At 45.0% G+C, this 22,899-nt stretch overlaps 1 protein-coding gene across 1 annotated transcript in view; it reads right to left on the minus strand.

Moving 5' to 3' along the window:
• The window catches only part of LAMB1 (laminin subunit beta 1), a 69,935-nt gene extending 47,226 nt beyond the window's left edge, over positions 1 to 22,709 (minus strand). Inside the window, exons 1-9 of the mRNA XM_070615371.1 lie at positions 22,315 to 22,709; positions 22,056 to 22,178; positions 20,804 to 20,979; positions 18,128 to 18,263; positions 15,078 to 15,151; positions 7,742 to 7,930; positions 7,584 to 7,647; positions 3,014 to 3,216; positions 682 to 802 (exon numbers count right to left, since the gene is read on the minus strand). Coding sequence (XP_070471472.1) covers positions 682 to 802; positions 3,014 to 3,216; positions 7,584 to 7,647; positions 7,742 to 7,930; positions 15,078 to 15,151; positions 18,128 to 18,263; positions 20,804 to 20,979; positions 22,056 to 22,092 — 1,000 coding nt within the window. The 5' untranslated portion in view covers positions 22,093 to 22,178; positions 22,315 to 22,709. The remainder of the gene's footprint in view (positions 1 to 681; positions 803 to 3,013; positions 3,217 to 7,583; positions 7,648 to 7,741; positions 7,931 to 15,077; positions 15,152 to 18,127; positions 18,264 to 20,803; positions 20,980 to 22,055; positions 22,179 to 22,314) is intronic.
• Positions 22,710 to 22,899: the final 190 nt, after the last annotated feature.

A 22,899-nucleotide genomic window follows, 5' to 3' on the forward strand; every position in this document is an offset into this window, starting at 1 on the left:
GTGCTTTGTGCTGTTCTCCTTATCTAAACTCCCCTTGCCACCCCCCCCCCCCTTCTTGTCTTTACCTAAAAATCTTAACTATTCAAGCAAGGGCCAGCTGGTTGTACTTATTAGCAAAACCTTGACCACTCTAGCCCTCAGTGGTTTCTGAACTTCTCGAACAGTCCTTCTCAGTGGGGGCTGAGGCAGGAACACTCCTTGAGAGGAGGATAGGATATCACTGTGTGTGGGGTGGGGAGGAGTGGTGGTGTTTCAAACGACACCTCTGCCCAGAGAACACCACTGGGATGGATGGATGGAAATACGCCAGAGGCTGCAGCTGGGCTGGCACAGAAACAAGGCTGAAAACTCGACTCCCTATCTCCCAGCCCTTAATGATCTACCATGCCATGTTTTCCTTTCAGTTTTCTCTCAGGGTCATTTTGCCTTAAAAGCAATGTCAGGGACAACACCTCAGTCTTCTACTAAATCTGCCAACCACACAGTGCTGCTCAGTAAACATGAATTTATTAATTTAATTGAATGGATATTGTAAGTTTCATAGGAATATCAGGGGAAGCTGGGGAAAGGGCAGTAACTTTTCTTCTTTCTGCAAAACAGTGTACTATCAAAGCACCTCTCATCAGAAAATGGAGACTAGAGGCCAAGTTGATTCAAAATGTCCCTCTGACAGAGACTTACTTTTACAGGCATTGCTGTTTCGACCTTCAGCCGGTCTCCAAGGTAAGTCATGGTAGAAATCCATGCACAGCTCACAGTTTAAGCCCTTCGTATTATGCCTGCACATGCAGTGTCCATGAACCTTGGAAGTTATCAAAACAGGAAAGAGCAAAGTCAGAGACAGACTAATGGCCAGATTTTCGCCACCATCAATGGCAAACATAAGCCCCCTTCCTTACTGATCTCTAGCTCACCATGAGAGTTTCTTTGTTTTGATTTTGTCCCTCCCTGCAGTGAGTTCTAGCTCCTTGTGGATGGTGACAACTCCCATCTCTCGTAGTTCCTATTACATAATGGATGCTCACTAAATATTTTATTGAAGTATCTATGAAAAGAACCTAGGTGCACAAAATCAGTCACTTAAGAATTTTTTAAACAGCAAACTAGTTAAGAGTTAAGAAAAAATCTATTATCATAGAAATCAACAAACATCATAATATAGAACTAAACATATACACACCACCCAGGAACTAACTTATATTACGGCAAGTTTTACCACTAGGCCATGTAAAAGAAAGGTTTTTCTTCGCTCATTTGTTTTATTTTGTTTTTGACTGCAGGCACAGCACTTAAGTTTTCAACCAAGATGAGATTTTAAAAATTAACCATTTACCACATTTACATTTATTTTTTTCTTTAAGTAAGGAAATATGAAATCTCAGAAAAAGGTACAAATTAATTTGCTTTATGAAGGGCCTCCGGTGAGCTATGTTGCGTTGTCTGGCTGCAAGGCATGATTAAGACCTCCGAGGCATAAAGATGACAAATTCTTTTGGTCCATCAAATACACATGGACCCAGGCACCTCACACTTAACACTCAACACCAGTTTCTATAGAATGGAATTCAGGAACACAACAGACAGGTCCGCCCTGGACCCACTTTGACAGGCGTGCAGTCAGAAGACAAAAATCCTCTCATTAACGACGTGGTTTTGCACAGACTGGAAAACAGTTTCAAAGCACATGGCACAGGACTCTACAGTGTCCGACTAAACAATACAGTGTACTGTGGGACACCTGCGAGTGACGTGACTACACAACATTAGCCACACACCAGATTTGTTACACTGAGAAGGAAATACAACCTACCGAGCCTTCTCTGAAAGATGTAGCAAGAGGATTAGAAAGACACATCCAGCCTTTAGGCTCCGTTAAAAACTCAACTTTATCTATGCAATAAATCTTCTAACTGGAGCAAAGGGAAGGTAGACGTTTTAGAGAGTTGAATACACTCAATCCTGCACCTTCTTAGCTGAGGACTAACAGTCTTTGAAAAGGCAAGTGGCAAGTAAGCAAGACACATCCTTCATCAAGAAGGGAGGCCCAGTCTAGTGGACGGAACCCGGGGGCCAGGTGGGGAGTGCCAGGTTTGAATTTCCATCTGCCACTCACTTACTTAGGACCCTTTGGTAAATGACTTAACCCCTGGTCTCTTCTAAGGACAGTTGATTTAGTAAGTCCTGTCTGGCTTTAAAATTCTATGGATCTCGGGGCTGGCCCCGTGGCCGAGTGGTTAAGTTCACGCGCTCCGCTGCAGGCGGCCCGGTGTTTCGTTGGTTCGAATCCTGAGCACGGACATGGCACTGCTCATCAAGCCACGCTGAGGCAGCGTCCCACATGCCACAACTAGAAGGACCCACAACGAAGAATATACAACTATATACTGGGGGGCTTTGGGGAGAAAAAGGAAAAAATAAAAAAAATCTTTAGAAAAAAAAAATCCTATGGGTCTCTAAGAATTACCAGGTCACTTAGAAACTGGGAAAATACCCTAACTTTATCCATTTGGCAAATCACCCAAATTCCAAATTTTTAAAAGTACGTAATTCAAAAACACAGCATAAAAGTGAGAAAAAGAATGACATTAGAAGACAAAGAAACAAAGTCCATTTGATTCCTAAATGATGTCCCGCGGTTCTAGGTTCAAATTTCCAGTTTCTTGGGGCTGGGATCAGTTTATGCCTTCTAGCATAAAGACTGGAATGCTTGTGGTTTTTAATCTTCCCTAGAGTAAAGGAAGATGTGCTTATTATTTAGACAACTTTTTAATCCTTGTTGACTAAAATATCTACTGAGTAGTAGCCTGCAGCAACAATTTCCAAAAATTAATTCAGTGTTTATGAAATCAGTAGTCCGTACGTTCTCATAGTGCAAGAAAGTCAGCAAAGGGAAAATCAAAGTCTGGAAAAATAAAACCCCTAGAAAACGTCAAAGGCCTGAGGGAGCCTAGCTTCAATTTGCCATTTAGAATCCCCTGTATAGAGGAGAAAGCCACACCGAGCACTCGCTTACCATTCCTTCTACTTCTTCATCGAATCCATCCACCGGGGCACATTCACTGGCATGGCCATAGCAGAAGCAATTTCCTCGAACCACCATGTCATAAACTGCATAGTAATACTTTTCTCTGATTTCCATTCTGGAATCCAAAAGGTTATCTCCCAAAGTATGTAGTTTCACAAACTTGATTCTCAGGTTGGTGATTTTTAAGAGATCTATAAAGGTCACCGAGAAGATGAAAAGTCTGATAAAACAAGCAAGACTTCTTTCGCAATTACACAACATCATTTCTCTTTACAGAAAGGCATGACAAAGAAAACGGCTTAAGTAGGGGCCAGCCCAGTGGCACAGTGGTTAAGTGTGCGCACTCCGCTTTGGTGGCCCCAGGGTTTGCTGGTTCAGATCCCGGGCATGGACATATGCATCGTGTATCAAGCCATGTTGTGGCAGGCATCCCTCATATAAAGCAGATGCATATGGACGCAGATGTTAGCTCAGGGCCAATCTTCCTCAGCAAAAAGAGGAGGATTGGCAGCAGACGTTAACTCAGGGCTAATCTTCCTCAAAAAAAAAAAAAGAAAAGAAAAAGGCTTAAGTAAAGTTTACCCCCTTTGTATGATCTTCATGACCATAATAGTAAAGTTTAACAAAATGTGACAGTCTCTTGAAGAAAGAAAAGTTCCTACCTTCTCTTCAGTTTAAGAAGAACGTCTATTCTGTGATGGATTTGTTTGCGGACTGATGTTTCAGGAAGAAGTGTGACAGTGGAGAAATTTAAGAATGCAGTTGTGTCATTGCCAGAACCCACTGGCACATAGTAATCCAAACTATTGCAAGACCATCTGGTTTCCACGGCAATTAGTGCCAGTCTCAAAATCAGAAAATTCCATTCAGGGGGAAAACGAGTTTATCAAAGCACTCCAATTTCATTATTATTATAAGATAGTTTGAGAGAAATAGTTTTGTGTTTATTTTTTGAGAGGAAAATACTATCTGAAGTTTCCCACCATTTAGATGAAACCCAAGTTACTAAAATAGATGTAAAACTACAGAATAACCACAATCCAGGGACAGAATTCTTAACCAAGTTTTTAAGTGATGTTACAATCTATGACTTTTGTCTTAGTTTTACAATATAATTTATCAATACAATTACCAATATACTATCATGGCAAATTATTTTTTCCTAAATATCAGTTACTTATAGATCAATTTCTCATATTTTATCTTTTCTCCTTTTTCCTGGGTCTATAGACCTATGCTTATTGCAGAAGCTGGGCTATCAATTACATTCTATGGTAACTTGATAAACCAAGAGCCATTCAACCATCTCAACCAGTGTTTTCATTAATTACTAAGTTGCTCTGGCTGAGTGGGCCCCAAAAGGTTGATTAATCCATTTGCCCTCCCATTTAGCCCTGTAGCTTGAAACTGCTCCTAAGCTTTACTTCCTTTTCTGCGGGTGCATTCTCATAATGTACAACACAGGACAACAGGGTATTGGCCCAGCACATCAGATACTTTCAAAGCCCAAATCCAATTTTAAATACTTATAATATATGCATAGCTTACAATGGAGACTATAGACCTAGCTGTGGGTTGAAAGAGAAAGTCCATGAGTCTATGCATTCAACTTAGGCTCTTTGTAAAATCAACAACTAAACAGAGAAACCGTGGTACTCCTTAGCTGAATGGAATTTATGAATGCCAACATTTCCTCCTGCACAAATGCTCCTGCACAGAATGAGCACAAGCGCCTATTGACGAAAGACCAAACAACAAACTTGAAGAGCAGCTGGAGTATTTAGAAACCCTTGAACTGATCTTTGCGGAAGCCCTCGGAAGAGCAAATACACCCCCTCCACTCTCTCCTGCCATATTTAACAACCGCTAAGCCTGTATTGACTGCAGCTCCAAGAGGCAAAAATCTCTTCTGAAGTGAGTCTTAGAGGTTTCAACAATAGGGGCAAAGAGATATTGTCCCCTGACTAGAAAGTAAATCGAAAGCATGATCACTTAAAATGGATGCTTCTTTAACACAGAAATAGATTTGCTGATGCCATTTAACAAGAAAACACAAGACAATAATAATGGCAATAACATTCGCGGAGTTCCACGAATTTCACCTAAAAAGGAGCAGACCGGGAGTCCTTTTAGGGACTAGGCGGTGTTCGCCAGGGAGCTCAGGACATTTCTCCCAGCTGCATTTGGAGAGGACGGAGGGCAGGCCTCACAGAGCTCACTCAGAAATGGCACAGGGCTGGACATGCCATTAAATATTTGTTTTACAATAGAATGAATGAGTCAATTACAGACCAGAGACAGTCCGGGCCACATGTAAAATTGACTCAAGTCGGGAAACAGCACTCTTCTGGCAATATTCCCTGGACTTCTTCCATTCTGCTCTTCCATGCCTCAAGTGGGGAAATTCTGTGGGGCCTTGATTAAAAATAGGGCCATGCTCGTGCTACACTTGGGCAGCCCGGGTTTGGTTCCCTGGGTGCGGAACCACGCCACATCTCTGTCAGTAGCCATGCTGTGGTGGCAGCTCACACAGAAGAACTGGAAGGACTTACAACTAGAATATGCAACTACGGGGGCCAGCCCCGTGGCCGAGTGGTTAAGTTCATGCGCTCTGCTTCAGCGGCACAGCGTTTTGCCAGTTTGGATCCTGGGCGCAGACCTGGCATCACTCATCAAGCCATGCTGACGGTGGTGTCCCACAAAGCAGAACTAGAAGGTCCTACAACTAGAATATACAACTATGTACTGGGGGGCTTTGGGGAGAACAAAAAAAGATTGGCAACAGATGTTAGCTCAGGGCCAATCTTAAAAAAAGAATATACAACTATGTACTGAGGCTTTGGGAAGGAAAAAAAAAAAAAAGGAAGATTCTCAACAGATGTTAGCTCAGGGCAAATCTTTCCCAGAAAAAAAAAAACAGGGCCATGCTCAGCTGGGAAAGATGAGCAGGAATCAGCCCCACCTCTGCTCACTGAGTGTCCCTCAGCAGCAGGGGAGGGCATCTCCTCCTTTCACTCTGACACATGGGACCAAGTCTACAAAGGTCCTGAGTGACAGCTGATGGCAACATCAACATCACCAACAGCAGCAGCTTCAATTTATTGGACACTTTCCATGTGTCACTTTGGTGGGTCATTTATATACATTAACTCATTGTCCTTCCCTAACAACCCTAAGGTCAATATTACTATCTCCGTTTACAGATGAAAAAACAGAGGCTAAAAAATAGCTTCAAGTCAATGACTTGCCCAAGGTCACATGGCCATAATACACCAGAACTGGGATGGAACCCAGGTCTGACTCAAAGCCCATCCTTTCAATTAGTGCACACTCTGCCTCCCAAGATCAAAATGTAATTCTGTGAAAACAGAGGCGTAGTTGCTGAAGGTTAGAAAGAGCTCTGAACTGAGAATCCTAACATACGGGTTCAGGAGCTGACTGACACTCAATAGCCATGTCACCTTACACAAGGTTATGCCAACTCTCTGAGCCTCAGTTTACTCTTCTGTTAAATGGAAATACAGCCCTCACCTTATTGAGCATACTGAGCATGGCTTCTGATTTTTCCCCAATATTCTTTCTTGTCTTCTTCCTTTGACAATAAGAGCCGTCGCTGAGTTTTAGAGAGGACATGGCCACCTGGCTAGAGATGTTTCCCACCGTCTCCCACGGTGTAGCCACATGACTAATTTTGGCCAGTGGGATGTGAACAGAAGTGATGTACAACTTGCACATTACTTGCCGTTCACGTCTTCTCCTCCCACAGGTTGGGATAAGGACAGGGAGGTGTTGGGCCAGCTCTAACTATGTGCATCAAGACTATAAGACAGAAGGAACCTGAGAACCTGGGCGACCTAATTTAGCCAGATTTAGCAATAAAAATACAAAATGCTCAGTTAAATTTGAATTTCAGACAAACAGTTAATCATTTTTCACTATAAGTTGGTCACAAGTATCACACAGAACACAGTTAGACCAACCACAAATATTGCAGGGCATATATTTGGACTAGTCACAAATAGTACACGAGATATAGTTATACTACAAAAGTAGTTTGTTGTTGAACTGCAATTCAAATTTAACAGGGTGTCATCCTGTATTTTATTTGATAAGCCTACTTACGGCAACTGAACTACATTTCTTCGCTGGAAACCCCTCTGGGTAACTTCTTAAGAGAGAAATAAACTTCTATTTTATTTGAGCCACTGTGTCTTGGGGGACACTTTGTTACAACAGCTTAATCTATACCATAATTTATATATATATATTCTATGTATAAGATATATGTTATATATATGTTATACTGAGCAATAAATTAGGTATTATGACCAGCATAAGTGTCTGAGTACTTAAGACATAAATCTTTTACTCTTATCAAAACATGTTCCCCATCAGTGAGGACTTTGATTATGCCAAGTTCAGGAGCTTCCAGTAGGGCACTGCAGAGAAGGAAGGAAATGAAGAGGGTGGAGTTAGCACTCAATATTTAGTGCTCTGGGTAAGAGTTCGCCCATGATTGCTGTTTTCCATCAAGCCTTCTATGCAAAAACAAGCTTACTCTGTATCCTTGGACTATAAGGATCTTCTATTCTGAAAGCAGGATCTAAAGCACGAAATATCACCTAAAAATAGATAGAAGAGTAATTGGTATTCTTGCAATGATCAGAAACTAGATTCTCAAGTATAATGCAAAACAAACATAAAAAGCAAACAAACCTCTCCTTCTGTTGAGGGTTCAATGTCAGAATATCGGGAGTCACAAATTATGTCATCGACTTTTTTCATGGGGCCGGTGGAAATGCCTGGAAACGAGCTCTCGCAGTCGTAGGCAAAGTATCTGTATACGCCCCACGTCTTCCCAAAGTCAGACGAGCGCTCTATCAGCATGGCGGCCGGGCGGAACGTCTAAGGGTGGGACAGAAAGGCTCATTGGCTACTTTTTACTGGTCATCTGTAGTTTTTGTAAACCTCAGAGGAAAATATCACTCAACTGTGTGCCACAAACCCTCACTGCATGAGGTTCGTATTTCAGACTGCGGCTGGATTTCAAATAGTTCCAGCTGTTCCACGAGCCTCTTCTTACAAGGAAAGTGCCTATCCTCTACATTTTGCACTTTCTCCCACTATACCAAAGATTAGGATGCTGCTTCTCTTTAGAAGCTGATTATAAGCAGGTCTTAATAGCAGATAACTTTTGGTATAGTCACCATGCCCACAGTACAACTGGTTAGTTTCAGTGCTCATCCTTTCATTTGTTCATTGAATCATTCAATAGACATGTAATGACTGTTACTCAGTACCAGACAGGGGTCTATGTGCTGCAGTTAGTCCAATGAAGTGCAGACAAGGGCGTAAATCATTCACAATACAATATAGCCAACACCACAGTGGAGTCATATGAGGTGTGCTTTGGGAAAACAAGAGGAAGGAATTACTAACTCAAGAAGCTGGGGAATCCTGCAATTCTGCTCCCAACTATACACCCCAAAGAACTGAAAACAGCGACTCCGATGGATATTTGCACGTGAACAATCATAGCAGCATTATTCACAACAGCCAAAAAGCAGAAACTCCTCAAGTGTCCATCAACAGGTGAATGGATAAATAAAAGGAGGTAGATACATGCAATGGAGTATTATTTGGCCATAAAAACGAATGAAATTCTGATACTTCCTATACCATGGAGGAACTGTGCAAACATTATACTAAGTGAAATACGCCAGATACAAAAGGACACATATTATATGATTTCACTTAAGTGAAATGTCTTGAATAGGCAAGTACATTGAGATATAAAGTAGATTAGAGGTTATGAGGGGCTGGAGGGAAGGGGTAATGAGGAGTTATTGCTAAATGGTACAGAGTGTCTATTTGGGATGATGAAAAAGTTCTGGAACTAGACAGCGATGATGGCACAACATTGTGAATATACCTAATGCCACTGAACTGCACACTTAAAGATGGTTAAAAAAGCAAATTTTGTGTTACGTCTATTTTACTGCACACACAAAGCTAGGGAATGCTTCAGAGAGAAGATGGCATCGAATGGATCTGAAAAGGGTAAGTAAGTGTCTTCCAGGCCGGGCGGGGGAGGAGGCTGACAGAAGTTTACACAAGGAAAGGGGAACTCTGAAAGATTTAAGTGGACAGAATGAAATGATCAGATTGCATTTTAGAAAAATAACCCTGTAGCAGACTAATTGGACCCGGAAAAAACAAGAGACAAGAAACCAAGTGATAGAAAAAAGATGAAAGTTTCAACTCAAGCTTTACAGTATGGATGGAGAGAAAGGGATGGAATTGGAATTGAGGTCTCTGAAAATTGAGTGAAAGTAAAATATATTAAATTGCACTTGGTGATTAATTAGATTTCAGTGGCAAGGGAGGGAGAGGAAAGAAACACGAGCATCTGAGCTTAGGCAGCTGGGGGCACTGTGCTGTGAATACAACAAAGACACAGAAGAGAAGTGAAGGCATTTGGGTTTGGACTAGTTACACGTGAGGTATCCACATGGAGACGCCCACTGGACAACTGGAAACAGTCCTCTTGCACAGAGCTGCAAGAATGGACCTTGCAACTTAGATTTAGGAGTCATTGTATACATACAATATTTGAAACCTCCAAATATATAATTCCTCCCCCCCCCCCCGCCCCCAAAAGCAAAGGGCAAGATAAAAGAAAGCGAAAGTCGGTGCTCCAGGAAAATGCATCAGCAAAGGCCCAGACAAAAAAGAGAGTCGTGCCAGGAACTTTCATTACATTTAATCTTCTCTTATAGGCTGAATTGTGTCCTCCCAAAATTCTTATGTTGAAGACCTAATCCACAGGATCTCAGAAGGTGACTGTATTTGGAGACAGGGCCTTTAAAGAGGTAACTAAGGTAGAATGAAGTCCTCCAGGTGGGCCCTAATCGACTGACTGGTGTCCTATGAGAAGAAGAAATCAGGATACAGAGTACGGAGGGAAGACCGTGTGAAGACACAGGGAGAAGACAGCCAGCCACGAGCCCAGGAAAGAAAGAGGCCACAGAAGAAACCAACTCTGCTGACACTGATCTCAGACTTCCAGCCTCCAGAACTGGGAGAAAATCAATTTCTGTGGTGGGAGCCGCCCAGTCCGTGGTACTTCGTGATGGCAGCCCTGGGAAGCCACACACCCTCACCACACATTTGTCTTACAGATGAGGAAAATGAGGCTCACAGACATTAACCGACTTGCTAGCTATCGGCAGAGCTCAGATCAAAATCCTAGCAGAATTAAGACCAAACCTATCTTCCTGCCTCACTGGCTAATGACATCATACAAGACTGAAACATGGATGTCAGAGAGGAAGGAGTAAGAAGACAAGAAGCTTCGGGGCCAGCCCAGTGGCATGGTGGTTAAGTTCGCGCTCTCTGCTTCAGTGGCCCAGGGTTCACTGGTTCAGATCCCAGGTGCGGACCTATGTACCACTCATCAAGCCATGCTGTGGCAGGCATCCCACATATAAAACAGAAGAAGATGGGCATGGATGTGAGCTCAGGGCCAGTCTTCCTCAGCAAAAAGAGGATTGGTGTCACATGTTAGCTCAGGGCTAATCTTTCTCAAAAAAAAAACAAAGACAAGAATCCTGGAAACTGAGGCAGGATGGAGACTTAGGAGGGTGTGGTGAATGGGGTCAACTGGAAATAACAGAATGAGTGCTAAAAAGAGGCAAATGCTTCAACACCGAACAGGGTCAGTGCCTTTCAGGAAGTGGAAGTCAGATGACAATGGAAGATCAAGCAAGAGAAGCCAACCCAGCAAATGGACTCTGAACTCGCTTCTGAATTAAAACCATGGCTTGATAAAAATTTGGGTGACAACTAATGGTGAAAACGAGTAACTCCCTAGACTTCTGTGTACCTCCCTTAATAATCCTGATGGTCTTTCTCACTGATAAAGGAGACAAGAGTAAAAAGATGGAAGGTCACATTTTGACACATTCTTTGACTTACTCACTTACCAGTTGCTCAGGTTTTTATTGTTTTCCTTGTTCCGAAATACAAGAAAATGACACTTTATTAAACTTGAGAGTATTAGACTAAGAGTTTTAAAGTAAGGGCTAAAAAATCCAGTAACTAACTGAATCAGGGCAAACTCCCCAGCAGACTGGTCTCCTGGGTGGCAACACTTGGGGAGACACTAGGCTGATGTCTCTGTGTCACAAGGGAGCAGACAGGAAAAGCCTTACAGCCAGATCTGACTGTGCTTCCTTCTCTCTTCCTTCTGGTAAATTCTGAGTCCCCAAGGGCCATTGGTGAGTTATCCAATTTCCTGTAGAGTTAAGAAGCTGCTGGAAACTGGAACAACACCTTTTACCAACCTAAAGGAAGCCTTTCCATGCTCTTTGCTCAGTCATCAACCTTCCCAGACTCACAGTGCTGCACTGTTGCCTCTGAATTTATACCACGTAAAAGAGCTATGAGTGTGGGAACATCTGTCTACACAAAAAAACATGCTGTGTATATGCTAAATGAGTTTTGCTAGCCTAAGAAAACCTAACCCATTTAGCAGTCAGCCATCTCCATGGCAAACACGGGCAAGAATAAACACACAGGCTTAACCCCCATCCCCTTCCTGTGCTGTTAACAGTATCGCCGCCCTCCTAGTCACTCAGCTTGGATGCACAAGTCAACTTTCATTCATCCCTCTCCTTACTCCTCCTCTTCCACCGTTCTGGTTCTACTCTTTCTCCAGCGCACGGCTGAACTTTTCATCCTAAAGGGTCCAACTGTCTCCCTCAGAAAACAGGCTCGTCCTCTCAGCAATGATTCTCGAAGGCTGCAGTAGAAGAGTAACAAGGTATGGCAGCAAGGGGATGTGTGTGATTGGAAAAGGCTTCCCCAGTAAACCTTCCAGGACTCCTGGGTTGCAGGAGGAGCTCCCTTCCACTCGAGAATCACACCAGCCTTTGCATGAACACCCGCACTCTCCGAAGTCAGCCCTCCATCCATGCTGACTCAACAAGAGGCTCCCACGGTGCCCTCTCTTCTTGCTGACCCTCCTCTGCATTTCCTCTGGGCTCCCTTCCTCAACCACAGGTCTCATGTCCTTGTCAATGGCTCTCTTTTTCCTATAAACTTCATGCTCCTCAGCAAGGAGTCAAGGTCCTTCTGGGAACCCTCATACCCTGCTGGTGGGAATGCAAACTGGTACAACCACTATGGAAAACAGTATGGAGATTCCTCAAAGAACTAAAAATAGAACTACCATGTGACCCAGCTATCCCACTACTGGGTATCTACCCAAACAATTTGAAATCACAAATCCAAAGTAACATATGCAACCCTAGGTTCATTGCAGCACTATTCACAATAGCCAAGACATGGAAGCAACCCAAGTGCTCAGTGACCGATGACTGGATAAAGAAGATGTGGTATATATACACAATGGAATACTACTCAGCCAGAAAAAAGACAAAATCGTCCCATTTACAACAACATGGATGGACCTGGAGGGTATTATGTTAAGTGAAATAAGCCAGACAGAGAAAGACAAACACCACATGACTTCACTCATATGTGGAAGATAAACAAACACACGGACAAAGAGAACAGCTCAGTGGTTAAGTGGGGTAGGAGGTGGGCACAGGGGCTGAAGGGGAGCACTTATATGGGGACAGACAGGAAATAATGTACAACTGAAACTTCACAATGATGTAAACTATTATGAACTCGATAAAAAAAATTAAAAAATATATATAATTCAGAGGGATCCTGATCTGACTGTCACGTAAAGAACAACTTTATAAACAAGTACATACACAACGAAAACAGTTCAGTGGTTACCAGGGGAAGGGGGGTGGGGGATGGGCACAGGGGGTGAAGGGAAACACTTACGTGGTGACAGTCAAGAAATAATGTACAACTGAAACTTCACAATGATGTAAACTATTATGAACTCAATAAAAAAAAAATTGGAAAAAAACGAAAAAAGAGTCAAGGTCCTTCTCACCGTAATCTTACTTCCTTTTCCTCCCCTCACTACCCCAAGCTGGGGGCAAATCTCCAGAGAACATGCCAATCAAACCCTGCCCGAAATGCGCTACCACCGCAGCTTTGCAATCAGTGTCCTCTGCCAAGAAGGGCTTTTCTTTCGCCTCCTCCCATGAAACCCTGCTCACTCTTCCCGGCCCGGTCAAGTGCCATCCCAGCCCTCTCCTTTATTCCAGGCTTTCTTTACTCCAGGCTAACATTAATCTCACCCTCCTCCGCGTTAACGCACATTGTCTGAACTTCTGCTGAACAGTTAGCACATGCTGTCATGTCATGTAAGTTGCTTGTATGTCTTTCTCCTCTAGAAGAATCGAAGAAGCTCCTGGAGAGCAGTAACTGTGCTATCTTTTAAATCTCCCATAGGGCCTGGGGCAGTTTCTTACAAACAGAAGATGGTTGAATGCCTTTATCCACTTACTCATTCATTCAGTAAATATCTGTAGAGCAATTACTCCTGCCAAGCCTCAGCATATGTAAAAAAACTACCATGTTCCCACCATTGCCAGGGGAGCAAGATTACTGCTATCCCGAGAGCAGAGGGCCATGCCACACAACCCCACAACATACATGCTATTATTCTTCCCATTTTACCAACAAGGAAGCCAACGCTCCGGCCACACATGCCAGTAAGGGGCAGAGTGGGGATTCACACCCAAGTCTGTCCAACCTCACAGATGTGGCCTCTCACACACGAGAAGAATGAGTTCCCGCTCACAAACTCCAGTCTGACAACTCGTACCCACTCCTCACATCTGAGAGTCCCTGCCTCCTCTGCTGGACCTTGTGCACTTCTGTGCAGAATTTCATCTTCGGCCCATTGTCCTCACTCGAAGGAGTATTCCAGTACCGAATATGTGCCCAAAGGACTTCTGAATATAGACGAACTCAGAGCCACCCATGTATGCAAACGGATGCCCTTTCCAGAGTAAAGGATAGCACCATAAACATTAACAAAGATGACTTTGACTATTTTTAGGTATCGTATCACACGAAGGCAACGTCCTCATGCCAGGCCGAGTTTCAAGTCTAACCGCCAGGCTGAGCACACGCTCAATGAAGGGACAAGGAGTCAGTGACGAGTCGTTCAGTGAATGCCCTCCCCATGTCCCTCTCGGTCTCAGGTGGCACAGTGTGAACCTTCCTCCCCAGCGGTAACAGTAGGTGCCTGGGCAGGGGCAAGGGCATGAAGAGCTCAGGCCTGACATCCCTCCTGGTCACATTCCAACTGCCACGCCCACCATGCTCCCTGGCCTCCCGGGCTTCGGGAGATGACACAAGTAAGACTTTCACGGCCACCTGCCCACAGGTAAATCTACCCTGGCACCTTTTCCTCACCTGAGAGGGTACAGATAAGGCCCCCGACTCCAGCTGAAAACTATTCACAAGTGATTTTAATCTGAGAAGCAATAAGTAAATTATGGGTTTTATGTGCACCAACATGTACTTTAAGCCGTGTGAAGTCTGTCATTTCCAGGCAGCTGCTTAAGAAGGAACAAAGGGACTTTGTACAGAGACATTCCCTAGTCCTGGAGTCATTTTACATCTCTAAAAGAAAAAGGATGAGAAAATGCGCATTTAAGAAGGCACACACACTTCTTCAGGAACTACAAAACTGCTCCTGCAAATTCTGCAAAACCTTGAAAACTGAAGAGAACACATTTCCTTTTCAGTTACTCAACTCAGCATTCAAACATCAACACGAGGGATCAGGGGTTCGCTCTCCAGATGTTTTATTGTGGTTTGGGAGAGAGTCAAAGCTGCCTCTCTCCGGGGGGAAATAAAAGGATAGCTAATTAAAAGTTTACAGTTGAATTACCCGAGAATAGTGGCTCCCTCTACTTACTGCCATGAAGACAGGGTATTTAAACGTGGTTATTCATGCCCATGTTTAGAAAGCTGCTCAATTATCCCAATTTACGGCAATAATGATGTTTAAGTTCCCATCTAGGCCAACTCACAACAGACATCCATTTTGGAAGGGGGAACCACACAGTGCTCTCACGTGTCCTTTGTGACAAAGTTACGGATTCCTTACCTTGAAAGTCATTATGAGATGAGTGAAATGGAATTCTGCTTCCAAATCCAGTTGGATAGTTACATTTTCCACGCCTACAAGATTTTTAAAAAATAGAAAAGGAAACAGTAAGGTAAACAGGAACATTTGTGAACAGTTAGGACTATTTTCTTAAATGATCTTCCTGCTCCTCAAAGAAATCCTCTTTGCAGTCTATCTTCCGCTGAAGCCGAAGATAAGATACGAACAATAAACCTCTGTCTTGATTTAGGTGAGAAGGCACAGATCAGGATGATTCTTCAGTTCTCCACAAATCGTTCTGGAGTTCAACATATTGAATCTGCTCACTGAAACAAGACATCTGGCAGAATGCCTCTAGCTGCTCTCAAGAAAGACATCTTTTGCTTAGGAAAAAGTGAACCATCTTACTCGTCCTCTAAGCCAAGAGACTCTCAAGGGGGGGGGGGGGCGCTTCCTGCGCACAGTAGGGGATCAGCTTGCAGTCTGAAGCACAGAGACACAATCCTCCTCCAGCAGAAATACAAATGTTCCTTTTTTTCTCTGCAGCAGCAAAGAAAACAAATAAGAGTCTACCACGTCTATTAGTTATACTCCAATTTAGGAAAATCTATCCCTGATGGGGAAGCCTTTGGATGCGTTTCCACAATGGAAAAACAATGCCAAAGAGACAAAGAATCGGTCAAATAAATAAACTGGCCCAGAACAAATAGTAACATCTTCTCTTTCAGGGGAAAGCCTGAACAAACAAACCAGCCTTTGCACCGTGCCCTGAGGGGCGATCAGGCCCACATTAACAGGCTAAAGAGGCCACTGGAATTCCAACATGGAAGCACCGCCTCTCCCATCCATTGGGCCCTGGAGCCTGCCTGTTTGGTAAAGGAGACCATCCCACATTTCCCGTGCTTGGAGCTTTTGGGGTCCATCTTCCACAGCAAGACAAGTTAAACGCAGAAAGACATGAATGTGTCAGAATGAATCATGTCACTAGCCGGTGTATTTTCAGGAAATCAGTAGGACTTTTGAAATAAACTCTCCCACTGGAAAACGGCCAAGTCAATTGTGGGGGGAAAGTGGTCACTGGAACGGATATGAGTTAGTTGGAATGTTCAAGAAAAACATTATAATCATACTAACTAACTTTATCTAACTTATTAAAAAGAACCATATAATAAACCTCCTCTGGACATTTCTTTCTGAGTGAAATGTGAGCTAAGCAGCTAGATGCTTCTCCTCTCCCAGGCTTTTAAAAACTTGCAATATTTGTTCAAAATGAATAGATAACAAAATAACGTAAAGTGTGAACAAGACTAGTACCATTTCTGTAACATAAGAACAGATGCTGCAACGTGTGCCCTAAAACCACATTCCATTTTAGATTTAGAACCTGATAAAGCACGACAGGGCTTTTAATAAGGGAAGAAAAATCCACAGAGAAAAAAAAAAAAAGCAACGAGATCATTCTTCTACAGTACGTTTGCTTTCTGTCAGACCTAGGAAGAGATCCAGGTGATGCATGCTCCAAGTCCCTTTTGTGCCTGAGCACTGATAACTTAATGCCGCCATGTCAAGCTCAACTTGGACAAAACACACTGAAAATAGATAAAAATCACACTCATCGAGAAAGTCTTTAATTGTGAACTATCAGACACCAGAGAGATCACAGGAGATAGTAACAGTCGGTCTGACTTTCTAAAGGCTAAGTTCCATCAGTCTAATCTCATCTAATCCCTTATGACAGAGTGACAGAGAACTCAAGCCCCGCTATCTGAAAATCCCTTCTTTCTGGCATTTGGCCTCTCTTGCCCCACAAACTCAAAGCTGCAGAAACTGATTAACTCCTGATGGAACCAACAAACACCCTCGTCTAGAACTGCAGCACATGATGCACTATTTTACTGCGTGTCCACTGGATACTAATGTGGAGGCATCCTTCTAATCGTCTTTCTGTCTCACTGGGAGATCGTGGGCAGTCAGGAAGTGCTGGTTTGTAATAAGCTCCAGCTATTTCAGAAGGCCCTCTGTGACTCAAGGGCAGATCTACAGAAATGGCTCTTTCACACGACTATCAACCAAGACTCCTCTAAGAATTAATAAGGCGCTAATGGATACACGCTTTCTGACAATCCGTCTATCTCAATCAAGTTGGTAACCAATGGAGTCCCAAGGCCAAAGGGTAATCAACCCTCCCCAGGAACCAAGAGTCTTCTCGAGAGCATATGTCATTTCATAATCAATGACAAGGAAGTCTATGAAGGGAGTTCCTCTTTAGAGAATGATAAACGACTAGAAGCATCCAGAAGCTTCCCAGGTGTAGGGCATATAATCAAGAGATCTAGTAGTGTCGGTGCACTTCTTTGAGAGAACTTTCTCATAAAATTTTTTTTCAAAAAGATCTAATGGTATATTGTTCGTTAATAAAGACAATAATTCTACCTTTACTCTGCAAATTTCAGCATTCAAGTTTGAAACAAATGCAAAACTGATTAGGGCTTAGTTCCACAGCAATAGTGACATCGTATTTAACGAACTTATTAAACCAAAACCCAAAGAAAGTCACCGGGGAAACTGACTTGGGGTCATATCCATGTAGACAAACGCTTTGAAAAATTACATCTACTGCTCATTCATAGTACTATTACTAAATTTTCTCTAGATGGAAGGTGGTAATGGTGGGGCTGATTCTGCTCTTTCCTTGGGGTTGATCAAAATGAAAGATGCTATGTTTTGTGGACGAATAAGGGCCTTCCCATGCCCTCCCCAGACTGCCCCCAGCACATACACCGCCCCCCGCAAAGGACCCCTCAGGATGGGGACTACGAAATAATTCCTTGGTCTGGCATGAAAGACTGCTTTCTTATAGGAAGCGCATGCTTCAGGCAGAAGGATCAGGTTTGACCCAGAGAAGTTAGTGCCCCAGGCAGTAAATCTGTCAAAGGCCATAATTATAGGACAGAGAAAGCAATCCTAATTACAGACGCCCAGGAGCGGGTAAACCCCTTCCAGGTGACGGGTCACACCCCATGGAACTTGTTCCCACATCAGCCACATACCATTTTCAGATTGCCACCAAATCTTCAGGCGGTTTGGAGCAAATGTAGTGACCACATTTTCAATGAGATGACTGTCAGGATTGAGGGTGTCATGATAAGGATCTTGTGAATCGCATATGAAGCATTTTTTGTCCTCCTAAAAGCAAAGTTAGTTGCATGAGTCTAGGTAGCAATCTCTCCCACACACACACACACACACACACAAACAAAACAAAACAAAAATCAAGCTCACCGTACAAAAATCAAACCTACGTGAGTTAAGAAAAATGAATGTGCCAAATTACTTAAATGACGTATCACATGCCTTTTACATTTTGACTTATTGCATGTGAAATACTCCTGAAAATTTCCTCCTCTTTTGCAACTTCAAGGTCAAAAGCAAAAGGAGGCATTGTTTCCACAAGCTATTAATTTAATCAAAACGAAATTTCGAGGCTTAAGCCTTAATCTCAATAAACAGCTAGAGAAGCTTACTTTTAAAGTAAAATGCAGAAGAGTTATTAGAGAATTTTCGCTGACGTAAAGCAAACTGAAAATAAAAGAAAAAAAGAACAATTCATTTGGGCTGACTTCCTAAAACCTACAGAAGGCAGAAACCGAGAATTAGGCAGAAGTATTTAAGAAGCTTTGGGAACTACAGAATAAAATCTCTCAGTTTCTACTCTGCCCAAGCAGTGAATCCGCGGTAGCAGCATACAGGCTAACACCCATGAACCGCTCAGAATATCTGGGAAGGGGGTACCAGGCCGTCCTGCTGTGTCGGGAACATTCTAAACTGGGACCAACTCAAAGAGCACCCAAATGGACCTGAACTGGAATTAAGGTATACTTTAGGTTTTAGAGTAGCTTTGAACTTTTCTCATTTTCCTTCTCTCTAAATTGTGGCCCACAGCCACTTTGGCATTTGGGTTGGGGGAGTTCAAAGAACCCTTTTTGCCCTCCACCATGGCGAGTCATAAACAGCCTAACTTAATAGCTCCCTTTGCCACATGGAGCTTCACTCTCTGCATATTTTCTGAAATGCAGATTATTCTTAAGTCTGAAAATGATGCTGAGAGTGAAATCTGTTGAGACCCACATACATCTTACAAAGAACATTTCCGCAAGGGTGATTTTCTTATAAGGACAGTATCAATTGACTGTATTTTTACATTCATATTTATTTAGTTAGCTATCAGCTATCACCTTCCTCCTGAAAGGATTTAGACACTGGCATGAGGTACTAACTAAAAAATAGAGACAAGAAGTCAGGGATGCAATGGGACCCTGGACAAAATACTTAAGCCTCCTGACTCAATTTTTACCGCCAAAACGTCTAAGAAAATTGCACACCCAGCCCCTTTCTTTAGGCTCTGACATCTGCGAAGAGCACCCCACAATTTCATGGCTATCATGTAAACTAGAGTTTGGCTCCACTTGCTTTTAAGGCAAATAGTCCAATTTTCATTCTAGTCAAAGCAGGTTTCAGAATCTGGTGATTCATTTACAGCATGTCCTGGCCTCTGAGGTAAATGTCAGCACAGTATTTTAGGTAAAATTTACATGCTAATATTAGAAAAAGGTAACATCAACTGCCTTCATTAACTTGTAGTCAAGGAAACTAATACTGGAGAACAATTACCAGAACTTAAAAAAAAAAACAACGTTTAATTATAGCCTCCCTTCTAATCAGGAGGAAGCAGTCTAGACATCTCTGTATAAACCTGGAAGCAAATGAGTGAAATCCACTTTACCACATTCCTTTGGTTTAATTTATCAAGTCTCAGGAATGGTCTCTCTCTGCTTTGTAAAAGTGACTCCATTTTAAGGCATCCGCTGTGCAAACCACACAACACTCTGTCCTATTCCTAAAGGGCAGGTACATAGATGGAGCAAGGGGCTTGGAACTTGCCCTATCTCTAAGACCAACAACTTCAGCTTGCCTTAGAGGCCAGAGATGTCAGTCTCCTCTTCAAAAACCAAGGAAAGACATGCTGATTCTGGATAGTTTATACTTTGTGTCTTCTATTAAAATCAGTTTTGACTTTGTAAAAACGTGACTTGTGAAATCTAAAATCTGCTTCTACTTTTAGAAACAGATAACACCCTGAAATTTCATTTTGGTCCTCCTCTATCAGGGTACCATGGCAACCACGCATTTTGAAAAAGAAAGCATCTGATCCTGATATCTAATGGAGGTAGATGGGAACAGCACCAAATGAGGAGAAAAAAACAGGTTCCGAGATTGGAGCGACCTTGCAAGGCGTCGGTCAGCGCTGGAATACCCTTTATCTAAGCAAAAGATTCAGGAAACACCCAAGATCACTACTCAGTACAAAAAAAGGGGGATAAAGCACCTTTATACACGTTTCCAAAGAGGAAAGATTTAAAGACACACAACCCAACACAGGACTTAGCCCCCGGGTCGCGGCACGGGGCAGGGGCCAGGGGCCAGGTCTGCCTGCAGCCCTGCCTTTCCATACTGACTGTGCCGGCGGCGCCGCGGCAGGAAACATTTGGCGGATGCAACTGTGCAAACCGAGATGGGGCAGAAGGGTGAGCTACTAGCCTACTCCCGGGACTCCCTGGCTGGCCACGCTTCCTATCTGGATAGCTGGCAGGATGCTGAGTCCCCGGGACCTGCCCTTTAGGTCTGGACTGGAGGAGGCGCGCGCAGCCTCGGCTCTCCGCCCTCACCTGGAGGTGGCTAACGATACAATACGGCTCGGGCTTGTGCAGCCCGCACGTCGAGGTCACCGAGAGCCTCCGTGCTCGGCCGATGAGAAGGTCGCCCGTGGCCGGGTAGCAGCTGCCCTCGGCGCAGCCGTAGCTGAACTCTGGTTCTTGAGCGCCCACTTGGGCTCCGCACAGGGCTGCAGATGGGGCAGGCGATAGGGTAGAATAGCATAAGTAGGGAGCGAGACCGAGCAAAAGAAACAAGCAGGGGCGGCGACAGAGTAGATTCAGGAGAAAGCAGAATGCACGGAAAAGAAACACAATGCAGAGACAGGTAAGGGAGAGGCCGGGACGAGGAGAAAAGGATTTGGGGGGGGGGGGGGAAACAGACACGACATCAGGTTTGTCCAGCAGCCCAAGAGCATCACTCGCGGTAAAGCCACTGACACTCGCCCCACCCTGATCTGCCCGGGGGAAGCAGCTCTGGCCACAAAAGGTAGATGTGCAGACAAGCCACTTCCATGTGCCTGAACCTGGGCGCAGGGAGGCAGGCGGCCAAACACCGCACGCGTGCACGCGTGTTTATGTGAACCCGCGTGCACGCGGCAGCCTATGCGTGTTCAGTGTGAGAGTGCTAATGTGTAAGCGTGGAAATTTGAGAGCGTAGGGGGCGCGCCAGTGTGTGTGCGTGCATGCTCGGAGGTCGTGGGCGCTCCCCAAGCGGGGCGAGGTGGCAGGGCTCGCGGCGGACACCGATTTCCCGAGCAAGGGGCGAGTGGGCAGTCCCTGCGGCTTTGGAGTGGCTTCAACGCTTCGTCATCCCGGGGAAGCACCCGGTCCAGCTGTTTCTGGCGCCATCCGGGGGCAAACGGCGATGCTTAATTAAAGCCACATGGCCCCAATCTGTTCCCAAGACTTAGCCTGGGCTCAGCTCGGGCACTTTCCTGGGAAATGGGCTCCAGGGGAGCCCTCCGCGGAGAGCGCCTCCACTGCAGGGAGCCCGCCTGCCACCCCTCGCGGGGGAGAGACCCACCGTGATCAGGCTGAAGGCGCAGAGCCCCGAGCGGCGGCCGCGGGAGGCCCCAGGATGCGGGTCCACAGCGATCCTCGGGCGCCGTCTTCAGCGGCCACCAAGGGCGCTGGCGTTTAATCCCAGGGCATAATTTCCACCCCCGTCCCTCTCCCGATCCTCGAAGCTGGGTCAAATGGCTGTGGGGTCTCCTTCCCCCACGTCCAAGCCCATCCCCTTCCCCCACTGTTTCCTCGGAATTACCTACGACGCTGAAAGCGAACACCTGGAGCAGCCTCATGTCCAGACCCTGCCGCCGAGGGGACACGGCACAGGAGGTGGAACACGCCCGCCGAGCCGCCTGCTCTTTTTTCCCCGTCTTTCTTTCTGGAGAGGTGGAAGAAAAAAAAAAGGCAAATGTTCAGAGAGTGGAGAGGGGCCTTTCCATTTCCTGCCGCTCCCACGGAAGCAGGGGTGGAGGGTGGGGAGGGGAAAAATCGCGCAGCCACTTTGTTCTGCTCACCCGGCGGTGCAAGCGCTCTCCCAGCGCCGGCGGCCCCGGAGCCCAAAGAAGGGAATTAGAAAGTTTAGCGTTGGGAGGAACCGAGGGAGGCGTCTCTGCTCATGCGCACACGGGGAGCAGGGGCGAGGGGGCGGGCGGCCGCAACTTGGCGAGGAGGGGGTGAGGTCCGGGTCCCACCCTCCAGGGAACCTCTTTTGTTTTAACGCGGCGTCTGCGGGCGCTGCGGGGTTTGTCTTTTGCGGTCGCCAGCGGGGGCTGCGGGGCCGCCGCTGGGGGCTCGTCCCGAGCAGGGCGCTGGGGACGCGGGGGCGGCAGGGCTGGGCTCGGAGGTGGGTGCTCGATCGCCGGCGAGAGGGGCTGGCCGGGACCTCCCGCGCGCTGGTGCATTTACATTTGCAAGGAGTGAGTCACGAAAACGTGCCCAAGGCTCCAGCTTGGCACCGTGCGCTCAATCCTTAAGGAAGAGGGGTCGACCTGTCAGGTTTGTTCCTGAGAGGGAACCGAGCCTCCCGGGGTCCCTGAGCTTGCTCTCGTGCGCGACCCCTGCAATGTCTTCGTCTGGAGGAAGGAACTGCTCTTTTCTAC

This window comes from Equus przewalskii, chromosome 4 (assembly GCF_037783145.1).
Source record: "Equus przewalskii isolate Varuska chromosome 4, EquPr2, whole genome shotgun sequence".
In the NCBI taxonomy this organism is placed as follows: Eukaryota; Metazoa; Chordata; class Mammalia; order Perissodactyla; family Equidae; genus Equus; species Equus przewalskii.